The 19,843-nt window shown below is 38.9% G+C and overlaps 1 protein-coding gene across 1 annotated transcript; it reads left to right on the forward strand.

Moving 5' to 3' along the window:
• Positions 1-17,019: 17,019 nt before the first annotated feature.
• Positions 17,020-18,181, forward strand: ier3 (immediate early response 3). Its single transcript, XM_085474212.1, has one exon. It carries the CDS (start codon positions 17,115-17,117, stop codon positions 17,700-17,702), a length of 588 nt encoding a protein of 195 aa, XP_085330338.1. The 5' UTR covers positions 17,020-17,114; the 3' UTR covers positions 17,703-18,181.
• The last annotated feature ends 1,662 nt before the right edge of the window (positions 18,182-19,843 follow it).

Below are 19,843 nucleotides of genomic sequence, written 5' to 3' on the forward strand. Positions count from 1 at the left end.
TTAAGGATGCATGCAAAACATATTTTCCTCTTCCTGGTTTTCATTCTGGGGTTTTTTTGCACGTTTGTGTATGAATGACTCTTTTCAGAAATAATCATGATTATCTCATAAACTCTCATGTTTTTCCTGTTGGGGAAATCCTTTGACGAAAGCTATCTGCAACCATCCTATTAACCATGTTGATAGTAAGTAAAGGGTAAGATGGAAATCATAAGTAAGCAGATTTGAGTTTGTCAGAAAGCCAAGAAGAGCTGCAGGATTCTACTAAAAGGTCTTGTAATATCATGAGGGGGCTGTAATCAAACCTAACAATACAAATGGGTAATTGGTATTTTAACATAACGAAATGAAATTTTCTTCTCATATTCCCTCATTCAGCCGGTCATTCAAATTTAGTATTTCTGTATAATAGGAAATTACATCAGCATGACACACTGTTAGCCAAATAATAAATAAATAAACAGGTTGCCAAAGCATGTCCCAACTAGTCAGACTCAGAACAGTCTTCTTTAAAGACAGACTCGAGTCCCGTTTTCTGCTTTACTGTAGAGATGTGTCTGTGGTGTACTATTTCTCTTTTGCCTACCTAGCTGATTGGCCAAGTTGTTCAGATGCACATCACCTTCACATCTCCCTTGCAGAAATCTTTGCACCATATCTGAGGTTTGCCTTTGGAACATTTTGTCTATGCCAGCTCCATAGAGGAGATGCTTGGGAGTACAGCCATCATCCATTGTCAGTACATGCCTGAGCCAGCACACCTCTGTTTCAGCAGGGTGCTGAATACTTACACTCCGGTGTAGTTAAGCATTTTTTTCTGCCCTGTAATGTTCAATACATGCTTGCAGCAGCACATATGAAAAGTGCTGAACTTCAGTTTCTGTCATATCAGTGTTCAGGTTTCGCTGTCTTACAGGAGAATACGTGTACTCGATCTTGATATAGTCTGTCATTAGTCTGTCACTTTTCGTTGGTATACCTTGTACCAGTTTGTCCTGTTGGTGCAAAGACGTGGCCCTCTTTCACTCCACTGTAGATAACGAACTTGTCTGAAGTTTTCCAGTTGATGAAGTTGAGTAGCTGGTTTGCTAACCAATCTTGCAGAGGCTCTAGAAGCGGCTGTCCCTGCTGTAAGGTTTATAAAGGTGATGAAGAGTGGCTGCTTCTATTCTCTGCAGCTTTCGAAAGGAGAAACTCATTTGATCTGTTGGTTTGGAATCTATCTATCTATCTATCTATCTATCTATCTATCTATCTATCTATCTATATATATATATATATATATATATATATATATATATATATATATATATATATATATATATATATATATATATATATATATATATATGTACATACATACATATATATATACAGCTGTTATACAATTGAAAAGCTTTGTGCAGTTTTTCCTGGAAAATCAGGTAGCTGCTGTGGAGAACTGAAAGATTGTTCATACAACTACAAAATAATATTATATCTCTTCAAAGATGTCAGTAACTCTATTTTAAAACGACTACAGTCATAATTTCTTCTGAACTGTCTTTGTTTCCTGACAGTAAGAAATTCATCTACATTTAGCTACATTTTCCTAGAAGGAATCTTTTTGTCACTGTGTATGATCAAACTTTTGCCTAAGACACCTCTGAATTTTTCCAGGTGCTGATGTTAGTCCAGCAGTTACAGGAAAAGGGGGAAAAATGAGTGACACAGCACCATCGTTTTTCTAGCTAAGACGAGTCTGGGTATTTGTGTTAATGATGGTTACTCGGAGTCAGAGCAGGTTACTCAGAGCTCGCTGAGGCCCCCCGGCCCCATTCTTTCCTCCCCCTCACACGTGCTCATCCAATCAGATCAAGAGAAAAAAGCAAACAAACAAACACACAAAAAAGATTTGATGCTTCCTTTTTGGCTTTAAAACAGTCCAAACGTAACACTTTAAGGAACAGAGAGATTGTTTCATACTACATTTTAAAGTGTTTTTTCATAAAGTTTATCATCAATGTGCACGCTTTTCACTAAATGCATTCTCTTGCAATTTTCTGTCTTGCTTTACAGATTTAAATTTCGTAGCAAACTTGCAATACACAAATCCTCAGAAAGAAGATGACCATAGTTGGGTGAGTTGTACAAGAAAGATCAAATATTTTTACTTCGTGCTACGATGCTGCCCTGAAAAGATGGATTTATGGGATTAAGCAGACAAAAGTGATGACAGAAGCAGTGTCGGTAACTGTAGGATGCCCTGTTGCTGGAATCCCCAAAATTTCTAGACAGGAGGTGACGATTGCAAAGTCAGCAGTACAGTAGTCACAATAGACCCATTCATGGGAAACAGCCTAGGCTGAAATATGCTGGATTTATCCTTTGAATTCGTTTTGTTGTTAGAGCTACAGTAAAAAGGGGTTGTGTGCTAATGCACCCCTTCCTCCCCCTGCAGCTGTCGCCTGGACGCTGCTCGGTCCGGCACGTAGGCCAGTTCACATGGCAGCACGCCAGTAACGGGGGGAGCAGTGTCAATTAGAAGCGTCTTTGATCAGCATTACTGCATCACAGTGACCCACATGGTCAGTCTGACGGATATGTGACTGGAGAAAATGACGGATAATATGATGTGTGTGCAGAGTGACCACGATTCCTGGTTTAAAGGGTCAGAAACAAAGAAAACACAATGAGAAAGCACGAGCAGACATTAAAAGAAACATGTGGTCGACACTGCAAACAAAACTGTTTAAAGAAGAAAAAGCTTTTGTGCTTCGCTGGGTCATATTTTACAGTAAAAGTGGAAATATGTAAACGCTGTCAAAGAGTTCAGACAGCAGACAGAGCTGTGTGGTCATCTCAGTCGGAAATAAAACATGAGCAGCAGACGATTTGAATAGTATGTGGGAGGTTTTGCACAGCAGTGTTACTGTCAGGGTGGAAAAGACGTTACACTACTGAGTCAAAGGAAGCTTACGGAGAAACAATATTTTCCGACTTTTTCACCTCTTTCTAAAATGATCAAAACCCCATTTACTGCATAGCTGGCTACCAAATGTAATAAAAAAAAAAACATAGAATAAAGTAATCGCTTCTTCAGTGACCTGAGTGAAGATGGGAACTTTTGTGGGATTTTGTCTTCAAAGCATTTAAGTTTATTTAAATTTAACCCGAGTCTGGCTTTCCACAACCTCACATAGTCTGAGCAGACAATGAAATGATCTTTAAAACACGTTTTCAAGTTTTTAGTCAGCCATCGTTGAGGTTTAACTTTCATACGTTAGCAATTTAGCACATATAAATCTTAGAAAAGAAAAAACACGATACATCTCTGTTAGCTCTGTGATTGCAATGCCGTGTAAACAGCTGCACAGGACTCTGCTGAGCTTAGGAAAACCCAGGTGTTTTTGTGCCTTTTTCTTATTTGTATGTCATCTAGCTTTTTCAGCTTGCAGGCAGTTTGTCCTGTTTGTCTGCTTACAAGGAAAGACCTGGGTCTCTATGTTCCTCTTTTTTTCTCTTCACCTTTTGCATACCTGGTCTCAGCAGATGCGCCTCCTCACTAAGCCAGGCTCTGGTGGAGGTCACTGACTGTTGAAAGACAGTTGTTCTATCCAAGTGTTTGATCATATTTGCTGTGTAATATGAAACCTCTTCACATGATTGTTGGATTGCATTTCACTAAAAATAATGACATGCGCATTTTTATGCAAATTTACAGCAGTCTGTTGAACTAACAGATTGAGTATTATTTGTTGTCAGAAACAAAGTAAAATTGTGTTTTTGTTTTTTTTTTACCTCGTAATACAAGAAAACGCTTACAAAAGGAGCTGCCATGTAAGGCGCAGGAACAGTCAAGTTTTAATCTGGTGATTTGTCATGGTGATACTCCTCTTAGTGAGATCAGAATCTCTAACTAGACATGAGGAAATAAAGTTTACAAAAAATAAGGCACTAGGGGCTCCTGATTGTTGCAGATATTAATTTGTTTTCGCTGCAGACCCGCTGATAGAAGTAAGAATTTCCTATCATGCATCTGTAAGAAGCTAAGTAAGCGATAAGAAGGTAAGTAGGTATGTTTGCGATGTGATGTGCATGTATTAACTTGTTATATTGTAACTGTTTGGATGTGCTTGAGCAAAGAGAATATTTTAATCCATAAAATAGTGCTGACTGCACACTGTGAACATCTGGTCTGCTCAGCCTTTACACCCGACCCAACGGGGAAGGGTTAAACACAGAGGAGACATCATGGACTTCAGCTTTTTGGTCTGGTGAAACAGTGCACCTAACTTAAACAGGCTTCCCTCCATATAGTCTTCATTTATAAAGTGCCCTGGAAACCAGATTTACAGTTAAAAGGTGTATTCTCCCATTTCAGGACAGCGAGTGAGTATTTAAAAAGAGAGAGAGAGAAAGTGGACAGTATATCATTTTTTTGTTTTTTAACATACAGCCAGGGACCGTACAAAAGTGACCCCCCCTTAGTAGTTTTTGGTTTTAGTGTCCCTGATTTACACTAAGATATTGATCCTGTTACCAGTTTGCTAACATAAATCACTATACTTACACTATTAGTAGCAACCTTTGGCACTGTTAAATATAGAACAGCTTTTTAGAGTAGGGCTCCAAGGTGTTTCATGTCCACTTTAAAGTACAGCTCAGGGCAGATGATACCCTTGCAGACATTTTGTGTGGCTTGCAAATGCAACAAGACAGAGTGAAGCATCCACAGGTGGATGAGATTTAGCTGTGGGCTATGCGTTTGCTGGACATGCTGCATGTTTCTGCCAGTTTGTCTGTCTTTGTTGCCTTTTCGGGTTCCTGGTACACAAAGTTATTCAGTGTAATTGATCACCTAGATCTGGACAGATTACCTGGAGTATTTAAAAGATGTGCGTCTGAGCATTTGCTCTCCCTTCATCCATCCATCAATTCTAGATGTTCTATGAATCATTCAGTTCTTGAGAATCTGAGTTGGTATCAGTGATGAAACTGCACGTACACAATTGTTACACAACTTTGGCTTAAGAAGTCATGATGAATGAAGACAAGTTTACTTTTACTGTGAAAAAAGGAACTTCCGTATGTTTGTATTTATTTATCACTGATCACACTGGTGACTAGGCTTGTATACTGACGCAGAGAAAGAATAGAGAAAGATTGATTTAGAGATAATATATTCACTTTAAAAAACAAAAAGGTAAGCAACCATTCATGATTTTTAATCATACATTTCTTGACCAGGGTGTTCTTGATGTTTCAGTTCACTTGATTATTTGACACTGTATTCAAAAAGAGTCACTGAGGAAACCATAATTTACTGAAAAGACAGGAAATGACATCACACCTGACTAAAAACAATCCACAGTACAGCAGAACAAGCATATAGCAGATAGCATAGAAGTCCTGCTCTTTATGACTCTGAAATGTACCTGTGTCAATGAGTGTATCCTTCAACTTCAATTTCATGCTTTGGAAGTAGAGGAAAGGGAACTCTTGTTAGCGGCACAGGGTTTCAGGCTGCTTCAGCTAGATGTTCTCGCTTCAGTGATGTTACACCAAAACTCCAAGTGGACTCCAGTTGCATCCTAGACGATGAATCTGAAGTTGGTTTTTAGCACTAAACAATGCTAACACCCAATGTAAAGATCACAGCTAAAAGAAAAGAGGTAATAACAGGACTTTCAAGGAGGATACAAACAACAGCAGCCATGGAGGGATCTGCTCAGCGGTGCACAAGAAGATGACCTTGAAGGGGAGATCAGCCAAAATTGAAATAATGTTGAGTTGTATGGGTTGAGTCCAGGAGACTTTTGATCAGATCTTGCATGTAGTACCTATTAAACAAATTTGATGTTACTTTAATCTTACTTTTCCATTCTAACTACATAAAAGTGGCTCTTTGGGTGCTCGGGTTCACAGTTTTTCAGGATTTTCTCTGACATAATACCTGAGTTTTCTGAAATAAACACTTTTTCTCAAACTGTGCCTCAGTCTACAATTCAAACTCCTTAAGATCTGCATGTCTCTTAAACATAATATGCCTCTGTGGATAAACCCACCAACCCACAGACACAGAACACTGAGTATGGGGCAGAGAGCCGGACCAGCCCACTGGCCACCAAGATATTTCTGTATGAGGTCTAATTTCAGTCAATTTTGCTGTTAGTGAACAGTTCATCAGACAACCAGTGGCTTGCCTCATCGCATGCCGTATTTGGAAAGACTGGTCCAAAAGATTCTGACAGCATGAATGTGTTTAGGAATCTCACACCCTGCTGATGAAAAAGGTGAAACTTGTTGTGACACATCTCTCAGCCATGTTATCCTCTATTCACCCAGACATTCAGTCAAGGTTCCCACTGCTTGTCTGAGTGTTTGCCTTTGTGTTTAGGCATTTTGCAATAAGGACACAGATTCATCAGCTGTCTATTGGCTCTTGCTAATTCAATCGATTGCGCAAAATCAAGATACACCCTTCAGTAGAATTTAATTATAAGTGGATATCTGTACTCCCAAAGATATTTATACACCTTCAATCAATTAACATTAAATCACCAAGACATGGGTAAAACAGTAAGTTCTTGCACAGGCTCCTCTTATATATTAATCCCAGTATAGTCGAATTTTTGGGACTGACTGGAAAATGAAAGTGCAGAATCAGGTTTAGGTTGCAGTAAGTACAAATATGTCGGTGTGACGTAATACTAATTGTGTTCTCGGTTTCTGATAGGTCAATGCTTCAGACGCTTCTAATGCTTTTGATGCCTAAGATGCATAAAGTTCTTTTGATTTTTTCCAACCAAAGATCACAGTTGAACAAAAGCAAAGGAATCAAACGTATTTCAAACATGCAGGAAGTGTACAGAACAAGTTTTAGACGTCTGCTGAGACTGAAACCGAGAGAAAATGTGACAGCATGTTTGAGCACTGAATTATGAAAATATCCCAATCAAAATCCATATCATTATCCGTGCCATTTAGCAGTTCCTGCATGAATTCATAAAGTACCTTCAAAAATTTTGTGTTTCCAAGATGTCTTGACCCTAAATATGAAGGCGTTTACAACTCATATCGCCAACCAACCTAAATGTCTGAGTTGTGCAACTGTCAATTTCGCTGACAGTTGAGCAACTCTCACATTTCTTTTAGTCTTGCTTTGTTTCATGTGGGTGATGACTGCATAATTGCAATGAAAGGAATACTGTGAAGAGAATCCAGGCATTTTTCAGCTTCAAAGAGGAAGTTACAGCCACTTCAAAGTAATACTGATGGGAATCTGTGATGATAATTGGCTTCAGCCATGTGTATGCTGATACTGCACGTGGAAAGTGCAGGTAGTAATGAATGGAAGCTTTAATGCAGTTGTTGGGAGTGTAGGTGCAAATAGTTTCCTGCCCACACAGTTTGCAAATGCAGGAATAAAAAAATGCCAGTATGCAAGACGAGGCAAGACAAGGTACATCTATTAAAGCACATGGGCTTAATATAGTGGAGTAAAAACATAAAAACACAAAAACGAAATAGCAGTCTGTTTCCCTTTTAAATAAAAGAAGAGTGAGATGGTTCATAAAGAATATTTCAGGATCTATCATAAGTTTCTAACCCAGATTTAAATATGGTCTTTTCCAAGATGCCACTATCTAAAATGTCTCATGTAAAACCTTTTTTGAACAACATAATTAAATCAGTTAAAAGTGTGATGGTCTACATTAGGACACAGTAGAGAAGTGCTGGCACAATCAAATATTAATTTTGACCGAGATGATTAACTGTAAAAACGTATCTTTTGCATTCCCTGTTTGGTCTGGTTAGCTGCTAAAATCTTCTCACTTTCACCACTTATTTTCACATCCAATAAACATTAGGGTTAAAGTTTGTCCTAGACATGTTAGATTAGTTAGAGACCCAACTATTGGCCTGCTATGGCAAGCTAGTTAATATCTTAAAAGAGAGTCAGAAATGTCCTTTAGTCCTGACATACTCAGAGCCAGTGCTGAAACCTGATAGCCATATTCATTATGTTAAGTTTTTTTGTTTTTGTTTTTTTACTTTTTATTGGATTTCTTTTGGCAAATTATTGATTTTTGAAAAGTGCTTTGTATAAAGATCTTGATGCATGCTAAATCATCCAGGTAAGTACATCTCAAAAGGTTGATTCTGTTCATCTAGACGTAGCGTTTTCAATGGGAGAAACGTTTTAAGAGAGTCACTTAGATAAGTGGTGAAATGTTTCTCCCATTAAAAATGTCACATGCAGATGAACAGAATCAACCTACTTTGCATAAACAGGCCATTATCCATGACGCCTGTGCAGTTGCCATTGTGAATGTTACCAAATGTCCAATGCTAAATTAATTCTGTAATAATTCTGCTACTAAATGAGCTAGAAGGCCAAAGGATCTTCAGCATCATATACAGTAAAAGTTTAGACCACAGCATGATTATCGTTAAACAGTCTCTTGCTTCAGACAGTCTATGCATCACAATGATCATCATCCTCTCTTTGTCTATCACAGCTTGGGAATTATCATCTTTGTCACACTGGCGGTTATGCTGACACAAGTCAGTATACGGTACATTCTTGGCTGTGTGTGACCATCAGCCAGAAACAACATTCGCATTTACACTGGCACCCCCTCAGCGATGGTCACTTGGGCTGGGATTACCTCTGTGGTCATTGGCTTTATCATGCCATCGAGTGTTTAAAGTATCTGTTTTGTGGGGGATCCAGCTACAGATCCTACAGATCCAGTAGCTGTTGCCTGTGTCCATACCATTGTTCAGACATGCAGAGTCAGTCAGGTCTGTCACTGATGCAGCCACTCACATCCTTGGTCAAACGTACTGTCAATGATTTTATCACCTTGTGTAGAAATTAGGCACAAAAAATGTACATATATACAGTGGGATGCAAAAGTTTGGGCAACCTTGTTAATAGTTCTTATTTTCCTGTATACATTGTTGGTTGTTACAATAAAAAAAAAAAAAAAAAAAAAAAGTCAGTTAAATATATCATATAGGAAACACACACAGTGATATTTGAGAAGTGAAATTAAGTTTATTGGATTTACAGAAAGTGTGCAATAATTGTTTAAACAAAATCAGGCAGGTGCATAAATTTGGGCACCACAAAAAAAAAAAGAAAGAAAAGAAAAAGAAAAAAAAAGAAAAGATAAGAAAAGAAAGGTAGCAGGTGTTTTTCTTGGAATGCTGCGTTTTTGTCCTCCATGCATAACGCCCCTTGTTATGCCCAAATAACTCAATTTTAGTTTCATCAGTCCACAGCACCTTATTCCAGAATGAAGCTGGCTTGTCCAAAATTGCTTTAGCATACCTCAAAAGGCTCTGTTTGTGCTGTGGGCAGAGAAAAGGCTTCCTCTGCATCACTCTCGCATACAGCATCTTCTTGTGTAAAGTGCGCCGAATGGATGAACGATGCACAGTGACTCCATCTGCTGCAACATGATGTTGTAGGTCTTTGGTGCTGGTCTGTGGGTCGACTGACTGTTCTCACCATTCGTCGCTTCTGTGTAGCCGAGATTTTTCTTGGTCTGCCACTCCGAGCCTCAACTTGAACTGAGCCTGTGGTCTTCCATTTCCTCAATATATTCCTAACTGTGGAAACAGACAGCTTAAATCTCTGAGCTTTCTGTATCCTTCCCCTAAACCATGATGGTGAACAATCTTTGTCTTCGGGTCATTTGAGAGTTGTTTTGAGACCCCCATGTTGCTACTCTTCAGAGAAAATTAAAAGAGGAGGGAAACTTACAATTGTCCCCCTTAAATACTCTTTCTCATTATTGGATTCACCTGTGTATGTAGGTCAGGGGTCACTGAGGTTACCAAGCCAATTTTAGGTCCAATAATTAGTTCTAAATGTTTTGGAATCAATAAAATGACAACAGTGCCAAAATTTATGCACCTGCCTGATTTTGTTTAAACAATTCTTGCACACTTTCTGTAAATCCAATAAACTTCATCTCACTTCTCAAATATCACTGTGTGTGTCTCCTATATGATATATTTAACTGACATTTTTTATTGTAACAACCAACGATTTATACAGGAAAATAATGGTTGCCCAAACTTTTGCATCCTACTGTAAGTACAACAAACAAAGTCCTCTGGCTGAGGAACACATCCATGGTCTTTTTTGTTGTGCAATCTTCAGGTGCTTAAAGGTGGCCCTAGTGTGCTCGGGAGCAGACATGATAACAAGTTTTTCCATTGCTTTTGTTTTATCTACAACACAGGACAGGCATCTTGGCTGCCAGACAAATTCAAATAAGATAAAGCCAATGAGTGATATAACCAAAGTAACAGGGCACCATTGGTGTCCTTTGCATGTGCAGGTTACACAACGTCAAAGAAATCCGTTAAAAAAAACAAGGAAAAAATCACTATGATGTCAGATTGTGAAAAGCAGAGCTAACCTAATCGTAATCATACTGTGGTCTGACTGTTCACGTTATACTGAAGATGATTACACAAATCTGCAATGTTCATGTCTGTTAAATTAAAGACAAAATAAGTCAAAATAGATCTATAAACTTCTCTTTGTTTATTTTTGGTGGTATCGATGCCCTGGCCTTGAAAATTTTGATTTGGCATTTAAAATTAGTATTCTGGCTTATTTAAAAGCAGAGACAGAAAATAAATCAAATTCTTCTTTCTATCTTTTACAAAAAAATGTAGTTTTGTTCAGTGTTATTTAATTAAAATGGGTGATTCTGAAAAACCAGAGTTACAGTTACATTCAAGAAGGGTTAGGTTAGAAACGCAAAGCTTTTTTGTGTTCCTTGTTAGGGACAATTGTGCAGGACTCATTTGAGTAATACTTTAGCAACCTTTTTGTAAGTTTTTGCATTTTTAGTGGTCGTCTTAAAACAGGAAAAGGTTGAAAATCTTTCTACATCTACCCAAAGAGTGAATAAAAATAAAAAAGTATAAAAGCAAAACGCCAACATGGTGCACAAACTGTGTCACAGCCTTAACCTACTACTTCCTTGTGCAGTAGAAGAAATAATATACCTATTGTGACTCTGTGGACTGGAGAAATTGATGGAAATGAGGAAGATAAAAATTAAATCTGCAAAGAAATCTGCACCATTTAAAGTATTTTTGCACATCCTCCATGGATGTTTGCTAATGTCATACTAAAACTATATCCAAAACTGCTCAAACAATACACACAGATGGGAATAAAGTTGCACAATACTTCTTGTTATTCATTTCATTATGTTGTCAGTTTGTTTCTTCCTCATTTTTGAGGCAATGTCAAATCCTGTGCAAAATGCACGTAAACCTCATCTAGTTTCTTTCGAAAAAGATAATCTCTGCATTATATCACAAACCAGCCGTGTGAAACAAAGGCCGAAGTCATCTCTCTCAGTCCTTTGCCAACTGTACTTGGGAGTAGGTGGAGGAAGAGATTTCTTTTTTTCCCCTGTAAATGGTTGGCGGTTTAGCTGTAAACAATAAGAAACCTTCAAACAATGATTATTATCATAAGTCAAAGAGATTGTTTCCTTGAATCGTCAACCTCACCTCCCTGAGTGAAATGACCTTGAAGTACCTAAATAAATGCATGTGCTTTGAAGTACCTCAGACACACTTTTTAGGTTTTCTAAACATTGTGGTTTCAAATCCAGCTGCACGCTGTAAGAAGAAAAAAGAAGAGAAAAGTCAAAATAGCAAGGCACTATGATTCCATCGCGTTTTGACTTTCTTACCTGTTATTGTTGACTTTCAGCTCAGCTTTCACTGTCTTGTTACTGTACAACCCCTGTTGGTTCCAAGCCCAGTGGCATTGGTTGCATTTGGTGTAAAAATCTGCTACTGTTGATCTCATGACCTATTTACCACTATTTGCTTAGAAAGCTGCACTCTTCCTCAAAATCCTAACCCGGTCAGGTCTATGCACACACGATTATAGCCTCTTCCATTGTGATATGTTTTATTACGTTTCAAAGTTAAAATTGTAAGCAAGCGTTGCTAATTGCTAATTTTGCATCATTTTGCATCATTTTGATAGTGCCAGTTAGTAAGAACAATTCCCCCCTTGGTCTTTCAAGCTACTTTAGGTTTTGTGTAGAAAAGCTGGCCTGCACAGAGCCGTGAACAAAGCCTCATTAAACACTTTCGGCAAGAAATGGATTGGCAACTGTAAGCTACGCTGTGAATGCCAAGTGTTTATACGGTAGTTGTTCTGAATAGCTAAAGCTCATCTAAAACTGTTCTGTGGAAGACAATGAGAAAGTTTTTTTTTTTTTTTTTTTTTTTTTTTATGCTGAAGCACAACTGTTAATGGTGTTTCATTGATTGAACACATCAGGCTAATCATCCTATGACATAGTTGGCAGCATTTTAGTGGTTGAACATACCCTTTGAAGCGTCCAGTTTCCAAACATGCTGAAGCCCTTCATCAGCCAAGATCGGTGGTTAATCTGCAGGTAGGTTTAAAAGTCTGGTGAAAAGCCTGAAAACAGAAGAACAGATTTAGCCTTGAGGTCGAAATACATTTTCCAGGCTGCATTAGAGCTAAGCTGACGCCTTATAAATATAAACTCTCCCTTAATTTATTAATAAAACATGGTGATTAATGTTAAATGCCCCAGTCTGTGCACAAATCAGCATCTAACCTCTGTAACAGTGGACAGGAATTACAGGAGTTTTAAAATTAAAATACTGAGACTCAACCAGAGTGTAGGAAAGATTTTGTTGCAGGTTTCAAATACAAGAAGCCAAATCTGAAACTACAAACAGAAAAGAAACAGCTCACATTTGAATTTTATAAACCCTTACTTTTTGTCAAGCTGAATCTTTCTGGATTAGATTGTGAAAGAAAGTGGAATTCCCTACAGGGCAGATCAGCTATGCTAAAAGATAATCTGGCAGTGTACAGTGAAACTGCAGGTTGATGCAATCCACTTCCAGAGAATTGTTGGCTTTACAAAGGGCGTAAATATACACCGTTTTCACTTGAAAAGGCATGAGTTATGCATGGAAAAAGAAAAAAGAAAGAAAATTATTTTATTAGATTTTTTTTTACAGTTTCTATTGACCATTTAAGACAGTTTTATACATTACACTTTGACTCAAAAACCAAGCATTTTTCTTTTATTTTTTTGACTTTCTTGAAAAACCCTGAATGAAATGAGCAAATGAAGCTGATTTGGATGACTTATTAGTACCGGGTTGGTTGCCTTTTGCCTTTAGAACTACCTTAACTCTTTGTGACATAGATCATAAGCTGCTGGAAACATTCCTCAAAGATTTATCTCCATCATGCAAATATCCCGTTGCTCTATATTCCAAAGTTGTTCTAATGGATTGAGATCTGATTACTGTGTACAATGTATTTGAGTAGAGTGAACTCTTTGTCATGTTCAAGGAACTAGTTATACATGATATGAGCTTCCTGTCATAGCATGTTATCCTGCTGAAATCAGCCAGCTGAATATGGGTTCACTGTGATATTAAAGAGGTGGACATGGTCAACAATAGGCTGCGGTATTTAAACAATGCTTAACTGATACTAAGGACCAAGCAGCCTGAACTGTTGGTACAAGGTAGGCTGAATCCTGACTTTTGGAAACTGAGGCTTCATTCAAACTGCAGCCTCAGTTTCCTGTTCTTAGCTAACAGGAGTGTGGTCTTCTGCTGCTGTACCCAACTGCTTCAAGGTTCAACATGTTGTGCATTCAGAGATTGTCTTCTGCATACCTTAGCTGTATAAGAGATTTTAATCAGTTCCATTTCAATTCAATTCTATTTATCTAATGCCAATTCACAACTATAGTCACATCATAACACTTCGCAATGTCAGTTAAAGACCTTACAATGTTAGAAGGAACCCCCAGCGATGAGATGACCCCTTATAAGCAAGCACTCGGCAACAGGGGAAACGAAAAACTCAGCAGAACCAGGCTCAGGAAGGGGCGAAAAGAAATCATTCCAGAAGAAACACAAAGCCTCCAGCAGGGGATCCAACCCTAACCCTATGCTTTCATTAAAAAGGAAAGTTTTAAGCTTAATCGTAAAGGGTGTCTGCCTCCCATTCAACACAAATCAACCTGCAGTCTGAGAGGAAAGTGCTCTGTTGGGATGAAAAGGTCCTATGATATGATGATCTCTGTACTGTATGTGAGGAGAATGATTTTTAAGTGTAATTCTGAATTTAACAGGGAACCAATGAAGAGAAACTAACATGGTAGAAATAAGCTTTCTACATCCAGTTAGTACTCTCACTGCAGTGTCTTGGAACAAAAGAGGATTTTTCAGGGTGTTGCTAATTTTAGCAATATTGTGCAAATTGTTATGTCAGTGGCACTGGTGGTTTGCACTGTTGCCTCACAGGAAGTGGCAATAGTGGAGTTTGCATGTTCTCCCCATGTTTGCGTGGGTTTTCTGATACTCTGGCTTCCTCTCACAGTTGAAAGACATGCCGTCAGCGGGGTTAGGTTAACTGGTTATCCTAAACTACCTATAGGTGTGAATGTGAATATGAATGGTTGCCTGTCACTCTGTGTCAGCTCTGGGACAGACTGGTGACCTGATGTACCCTCGCTCTCACGTTATGACAGCTGGGATAAGCTCCAGCCTCCCTTTGATCCTGAATTGGATACAATTTCAATTAATGCTGCCTCTTATGAGGTGGAAGCAGTCTGGCCATTCTCCTCTGACCATTTCCTCAAACAAAAACTGTATATTTTCTCTTTTATGAGCCTTTTTCTGTAAACCAAAGATATGGTTGCATGTGAAAATTCCAGTAGACAAGCAGTTCAGCAGGTTGTCTTCACCATGTCTATGTGGTAAATGTGATTGGCTGATTAGATATTTGCATTAACAAACAATTGAGCATGAGTACCTACTGAACTGGCCATAAGAAAAAACAGAATATATCTGCTAATAGTATTAATATCCAGATTTCTAACAGTCTCAAAATATAGTCACAAATCAGCAATCAGAACAACTCAGCCTCAACAACAACAATACAGTTTTTACAAAATTACACGCTAGATCTATCTCTCAGAGTGTGGACTACTCTAACAGCATAACATAATTTCACCACTCACAATGACCCACAGCTCAGGGTGACAAAAATCACATGTTGGAAAACACATCAAAACTCCCCTCCGTCAATATCTGTTATAGGGAAGCACAGGGTAGAATAAAAATTCCGAGTCACGTTTTCACATGTCTTACGATCCTAGTTTTGATTTGACTTTTTTTTCTGTTCTCTCAAACACATGAAGAAAACACAAGATCAAAGGATGATTTGATCATGTGGCAGCAGGGCTTGTTCAGAACTCAGCTGTTGTAGTGTGATTACTTCAGAGAAGGATGCCAGTGAGATGAGCCTAACACAGCAGATTTGTGTTTGCTAATCACTCTCCCTGATTTGCCTGCAGTAGTCTGCTGGAAACCAAGGCCTATGTTAAGACACCGACATAAGCTTGGAGTGTCTGCACAAGCACAAGGCTATCGTGGACGTTTGACTTGGCCTTAAAAAGCCCGTGTGCACTCCCACCAGCCGGCCAGTTTGGGGAGTGCACAACGCTGTGTAACTAGTGTGCAGAGAGAGAAAAAAAAGCATGCTGGCCTTTGTATTTCACGTTTGTGTACTCCGTCCTGTGCTGGCAGACTCTTTGGCTACATATTTGTATTTGTTTGTATTGATTTTTGTTCATGTGAACTGCATGCTGGGCATAGCATTACGCAAAGCAACAGACAAGGATTTTTGCTCATACTGGTGATTGTTATGTGTGAATACAGTGATCACAAACTGGGGTTTGTGGCCTGTCTCTGGTTTTCCTTTCTGTCACATTCAACTTTCACTTGAATTTAAATTTAAGCTGGAACTAAACAGAACAAAAGGCCAAAATCTTTGTTATTTGTTGTTATTTGTTCACTTTGAGTTTGTATGAATCCTTGTTCTTCTGCATGCAAATAAGCGGCCACAGCAAAGTTACTGTAGTCAGCCTCACTGTTTCCAGGTCAGCATTTGGAGAAGTCATTTAGCTGTAACACTGTAATTTGGGAATTGGAGGATTTCCTAAGGGAAAAAAAAGAACTGTCTGACTGAACGTGAATCATTTTTATTTTTATTTCAAAGTATAGGTTAGAGAAGTGGCATTTACGTTTACGTAAATTACAGTTTACTTTTAATCACAGCAGGATATGTTTTCACTCTTTGGCATGAAATGTGTGTGTGTCACTCAAGGTGTGGGAAGGAAGTTGCATTTGTTTTTCCCCCTTAATCTGCCCCCCCCCCCTCCCCTTTTTTTTTCATAATCTACATGGCACACATTTAAATAGTATTTTTCACATTTTCACATTCAGCCATTCATTCCCCTTTCTCAGTTTCGAGTTTGAGTGCTCAATAACAATAACATCCTGATGTTTATTTGAAGGAAGTTTCCACTAACATAACTGTTGCATGTTGCTGACAACATACTGTAGAGCGTAAAGTGTTTAGAGTAAACTGAAACCTTGGGGCTCTCCCCAAAGATTTCAGGATGTCATGTGAGTACCATGTGAAGGTTAATTTTTATAAAGTGTCCAACAACCAAAAATGTGTGACCTTGTTGATGAAAATATGGGATTTTTTTTTTAATTCTGGGAGAAAAAAAAACTTTTTATTTTATATCTAACAACAATATATGACAGTTTAGTGGTCTATCATTAAACCAATATTTTAAAAATCCGCAAATTAAATGATCATTTATATTTAGCATTATATTCATATTATAATTTTAAGTGATTTTAAATATAATTAAGATTAAATTCGCTCATTTGATTGGTTCAAATACTGAATAGTCTTTTAATGTGGGGAATGTAGAATGTAGTCATTCTACCAAGCCCTGATGATTCAGCTTCCATCCGCAGCCTGCTCGGTCAGAGCCTTGGCACATACGACATATAAAAAATTTTTAAAAGGTTTTTTTTCCTCACTTGTGCAATACAGGGAGTGGCTAACGATGTAGGCGTGGTTAAAGTGAACAACCTGCGTTTCGAATGTATAAATTCGAGGTCTTGGCGCCTGGAGTATATCTAACTTGCAGCAAACTACGAACAAGCGAAACAAACAAATCCTAGAGAAAGCGACCCAAGACTACGAGAAAATGTACGCACGGTCAAACAGCACGACTCTGACTGTTGAGCAGGAGAGATTCGCCTCATGCAGGATGACGAGCCGAAGCACGGAGCCGGAGGTTTTTACCTTTGAGCGGGTACCGGCTCAGGCAACCGCCGTGCGCTCCTACGTGCCCATCCGGCCGAAGAAGCGCTGCACCCGGGTCATGTACCCCGCTAAAGTCCGCATGCACCTTCCTCCTCCAGAGAAAAGCCAGGCCAAGCGCTGGCTGGTCATCCTGTGCCTTGTGGTGCTGTGGCAGATCTACACCGAAGATCCTTGCACAGAGACGGCGCTGGGAAACACGGAGAGCCCGATCGGCGACTACCAGGGTTTCTCCTTCCAGTCAGCGGAGGAGCAGGCTTGCCAGCTCTCAGACCTGTGCGCCAAACCTGAACTGATGTCAGCCACACCGAGCAGCTGTGAGGACGGCGGATCATCCAACGAGCAGATAATCCCGAAGCCCACCTGCTCCCAGCCCGGCCAAGAGACAGACACCAGCCGGTCCTTCGAGCAGAGCGCCGGGAAAAGCATGGTGGCACTGCTGGTCTACCACAGGCTGGGCAGCGACAACTAAAACTATCAGGACTGGTTTCACTGTAAACCGCCCCAGACAGGGCTACTGGGTCCTAACCCGAACCGAACAGGAGCTGATCCTGAGTAGTTTTTGGAGAAGAGCGGTGCGCCCTGCGCGGTGTAGCCGGGAAAGGAGCTCCATGCGCCGGCTAACAAGTCTCGCTCAAAGCCGAAGCAGGACTATTAGCAAGAAATGAGACAACACTCGAAAGAATCAAGGAACTGTGAATACTGACAAGAAACTGAAACTTGATTTTAAGAAAAACTTGAACTTTTCTCTAACGGCATTATAGGCCTGCTGGCAAAGTGAATGTTTTACATGTTTAATTTTGTCAAGGAAAACTGTCACTACTATAGGCCAATTATATGATACTGACACTGCTGTTGTTGTTATTGTTGTATATATGTTTTATTTAGTTATTTATTATATTATTTGCTATTTATTTAATAATAATTTTAATAAAAAAATGTCTAAAAGAAGTTCCTGTTTCCTGCCTTTTTACTGAAGCACACCAAATGCTGTTTATTGGGTATTTTTATTTCTCTAAACACATGTTGCATGTGTAGTTTACAAGATGAATATCTTACAGCCTGCACAGGATCATAGTCTGCAGATATGCATCATTTGCATAGTCCATTTCCGTCCATCGAGTTTGAAAACTACATCAAAGTCAGTCATTTTTCAAACCCTTTAAGGCTCTATCACATTGCATTTTATATATGAATAACAAACTCACGGGATGCAGTGCATTCAACCACTCAGTAGAAAATCTTCTTCTTTTTTAGTTCCAAGACAAATGCAGAAATATCGAGTCAACAGTGATCCAGATTCTGGGATAAGCGAAAGGGAAAAAGTAAAATCAGCACATATACACTTTAAAACACAAAGGCTGCTTTGGTTTTAACTTTATAGATGCTAAGACGCTAAGAGCGTCATTGCCTGAATTAGGAGACAAAGGACCATAAAGGAATTCTTTTCCCAGTATGGTGTGGAAGAACATGACTTGTAAGCACAGTGTGCTTACATTTGTAAGGCTTTCAACAGTATGGGTGCCACATTCATGTTCGTGTGTCTGCAGAACCAGATACAGTTAGAGCAAGACATGTTTATCATTCAGCAGCTGCATCTAAAATTCTGTTAATGGGCAGATACGTTAGAGACTAAAGGGTGTTTGAGATTTTAGATTCAGTCCAGAGTGATTTCTGCAGACTTTAAGGGGGAAAATAAAATCCTTTCCCCACTTTCCCTTTTTTTCATGCTTTATCTCTCGAGCCTTCAGAAGGCTGCTGAGTCATGAGTGGTTCCAGCTTCGTGTTACATCACAGCAACAATGAGTCGTGTCTGAAAACCCTTCCCAGTACTTTGTTATTGTAATGATTAATATGCCGCTGCGCATTTCAGTTGCACACACAGTAGAGTGTTGAGATTATTCATTCTTATTGATGATATGCTTCAATAATGTTATACTTTATATGACTTCATGCTACTTCCGCCGGCTTAGGGCAACCATCGCCTGGAGGCACCCGGGGAAGATCTGTTGATGTTTGATATTGGAGGTTGCCATGTTGACACTGTAAGGCACAGGTAAAAATCGTAATATGACAAGTATGACAAGCACGGGGTGGAGGACCCTGAGAATCTGTAGGACACTGTAAGAATATTCCAGTTGTGAAACAAATGGCCTTTTTAAACAGTTGTGTGAAAATAAACCAGCACATTAACTCTGGAATTGTTAGATAGTTGTTCATGCCAGTTGATATAATGTAGGTACTAGATGTAATACAGATCTGATTTCTGGTTATAAATCTCAATCTGAATAACTGTACATTTAATCACCATTTTGACTCAACAATATGTGAAAGAGCAGATTTCTGCCTGTATTAACATCCAAAACTAAAGCATCAGATAACGATAAGTACAACAAATGTGTTTGAACCCAAGTAGTTTTTCAGTTTTTCTGTGTATTAATATAAAATATATATTTATCTTCTTGTCCCATCACTCTCTCTTGTCCTTGTCCTTTTCTCATTTTCTTTTTTTTGGCACATCTCTGTGTTAGCCATAGAAATACAGTTCCCAAATTCTATAAAGTTGTAAAGTGTGGAGATAATTATCTAACATATCTTTTGTTGCGTTGGTGG

Source organism: Copadichromis virginalis, linkage group LG12 (genome assembly GCF_057382275.1).
Source record: "Copadichromis virginalis isolate Kocher_CV1m ecotype Utaka linkage group LG12, C_Virginalis_male_GT1.1, whole genome shotgun sequence".
NCBI lineage: Eukaryota > Metazoa > Chordata > Actinopteri > Cichliformes > Cichlidae > Copadichromis > Copadichromis virginalis.

Excerpts from the sequence above, each read along its gene's own strand:
- ier3 (XM_085474212.1), top strand. The coding sequence starts at position 17,115 with ATGTACGCACGGTCAAACAGCACGACTCTGACTGTTGAGCAGGAGAGA.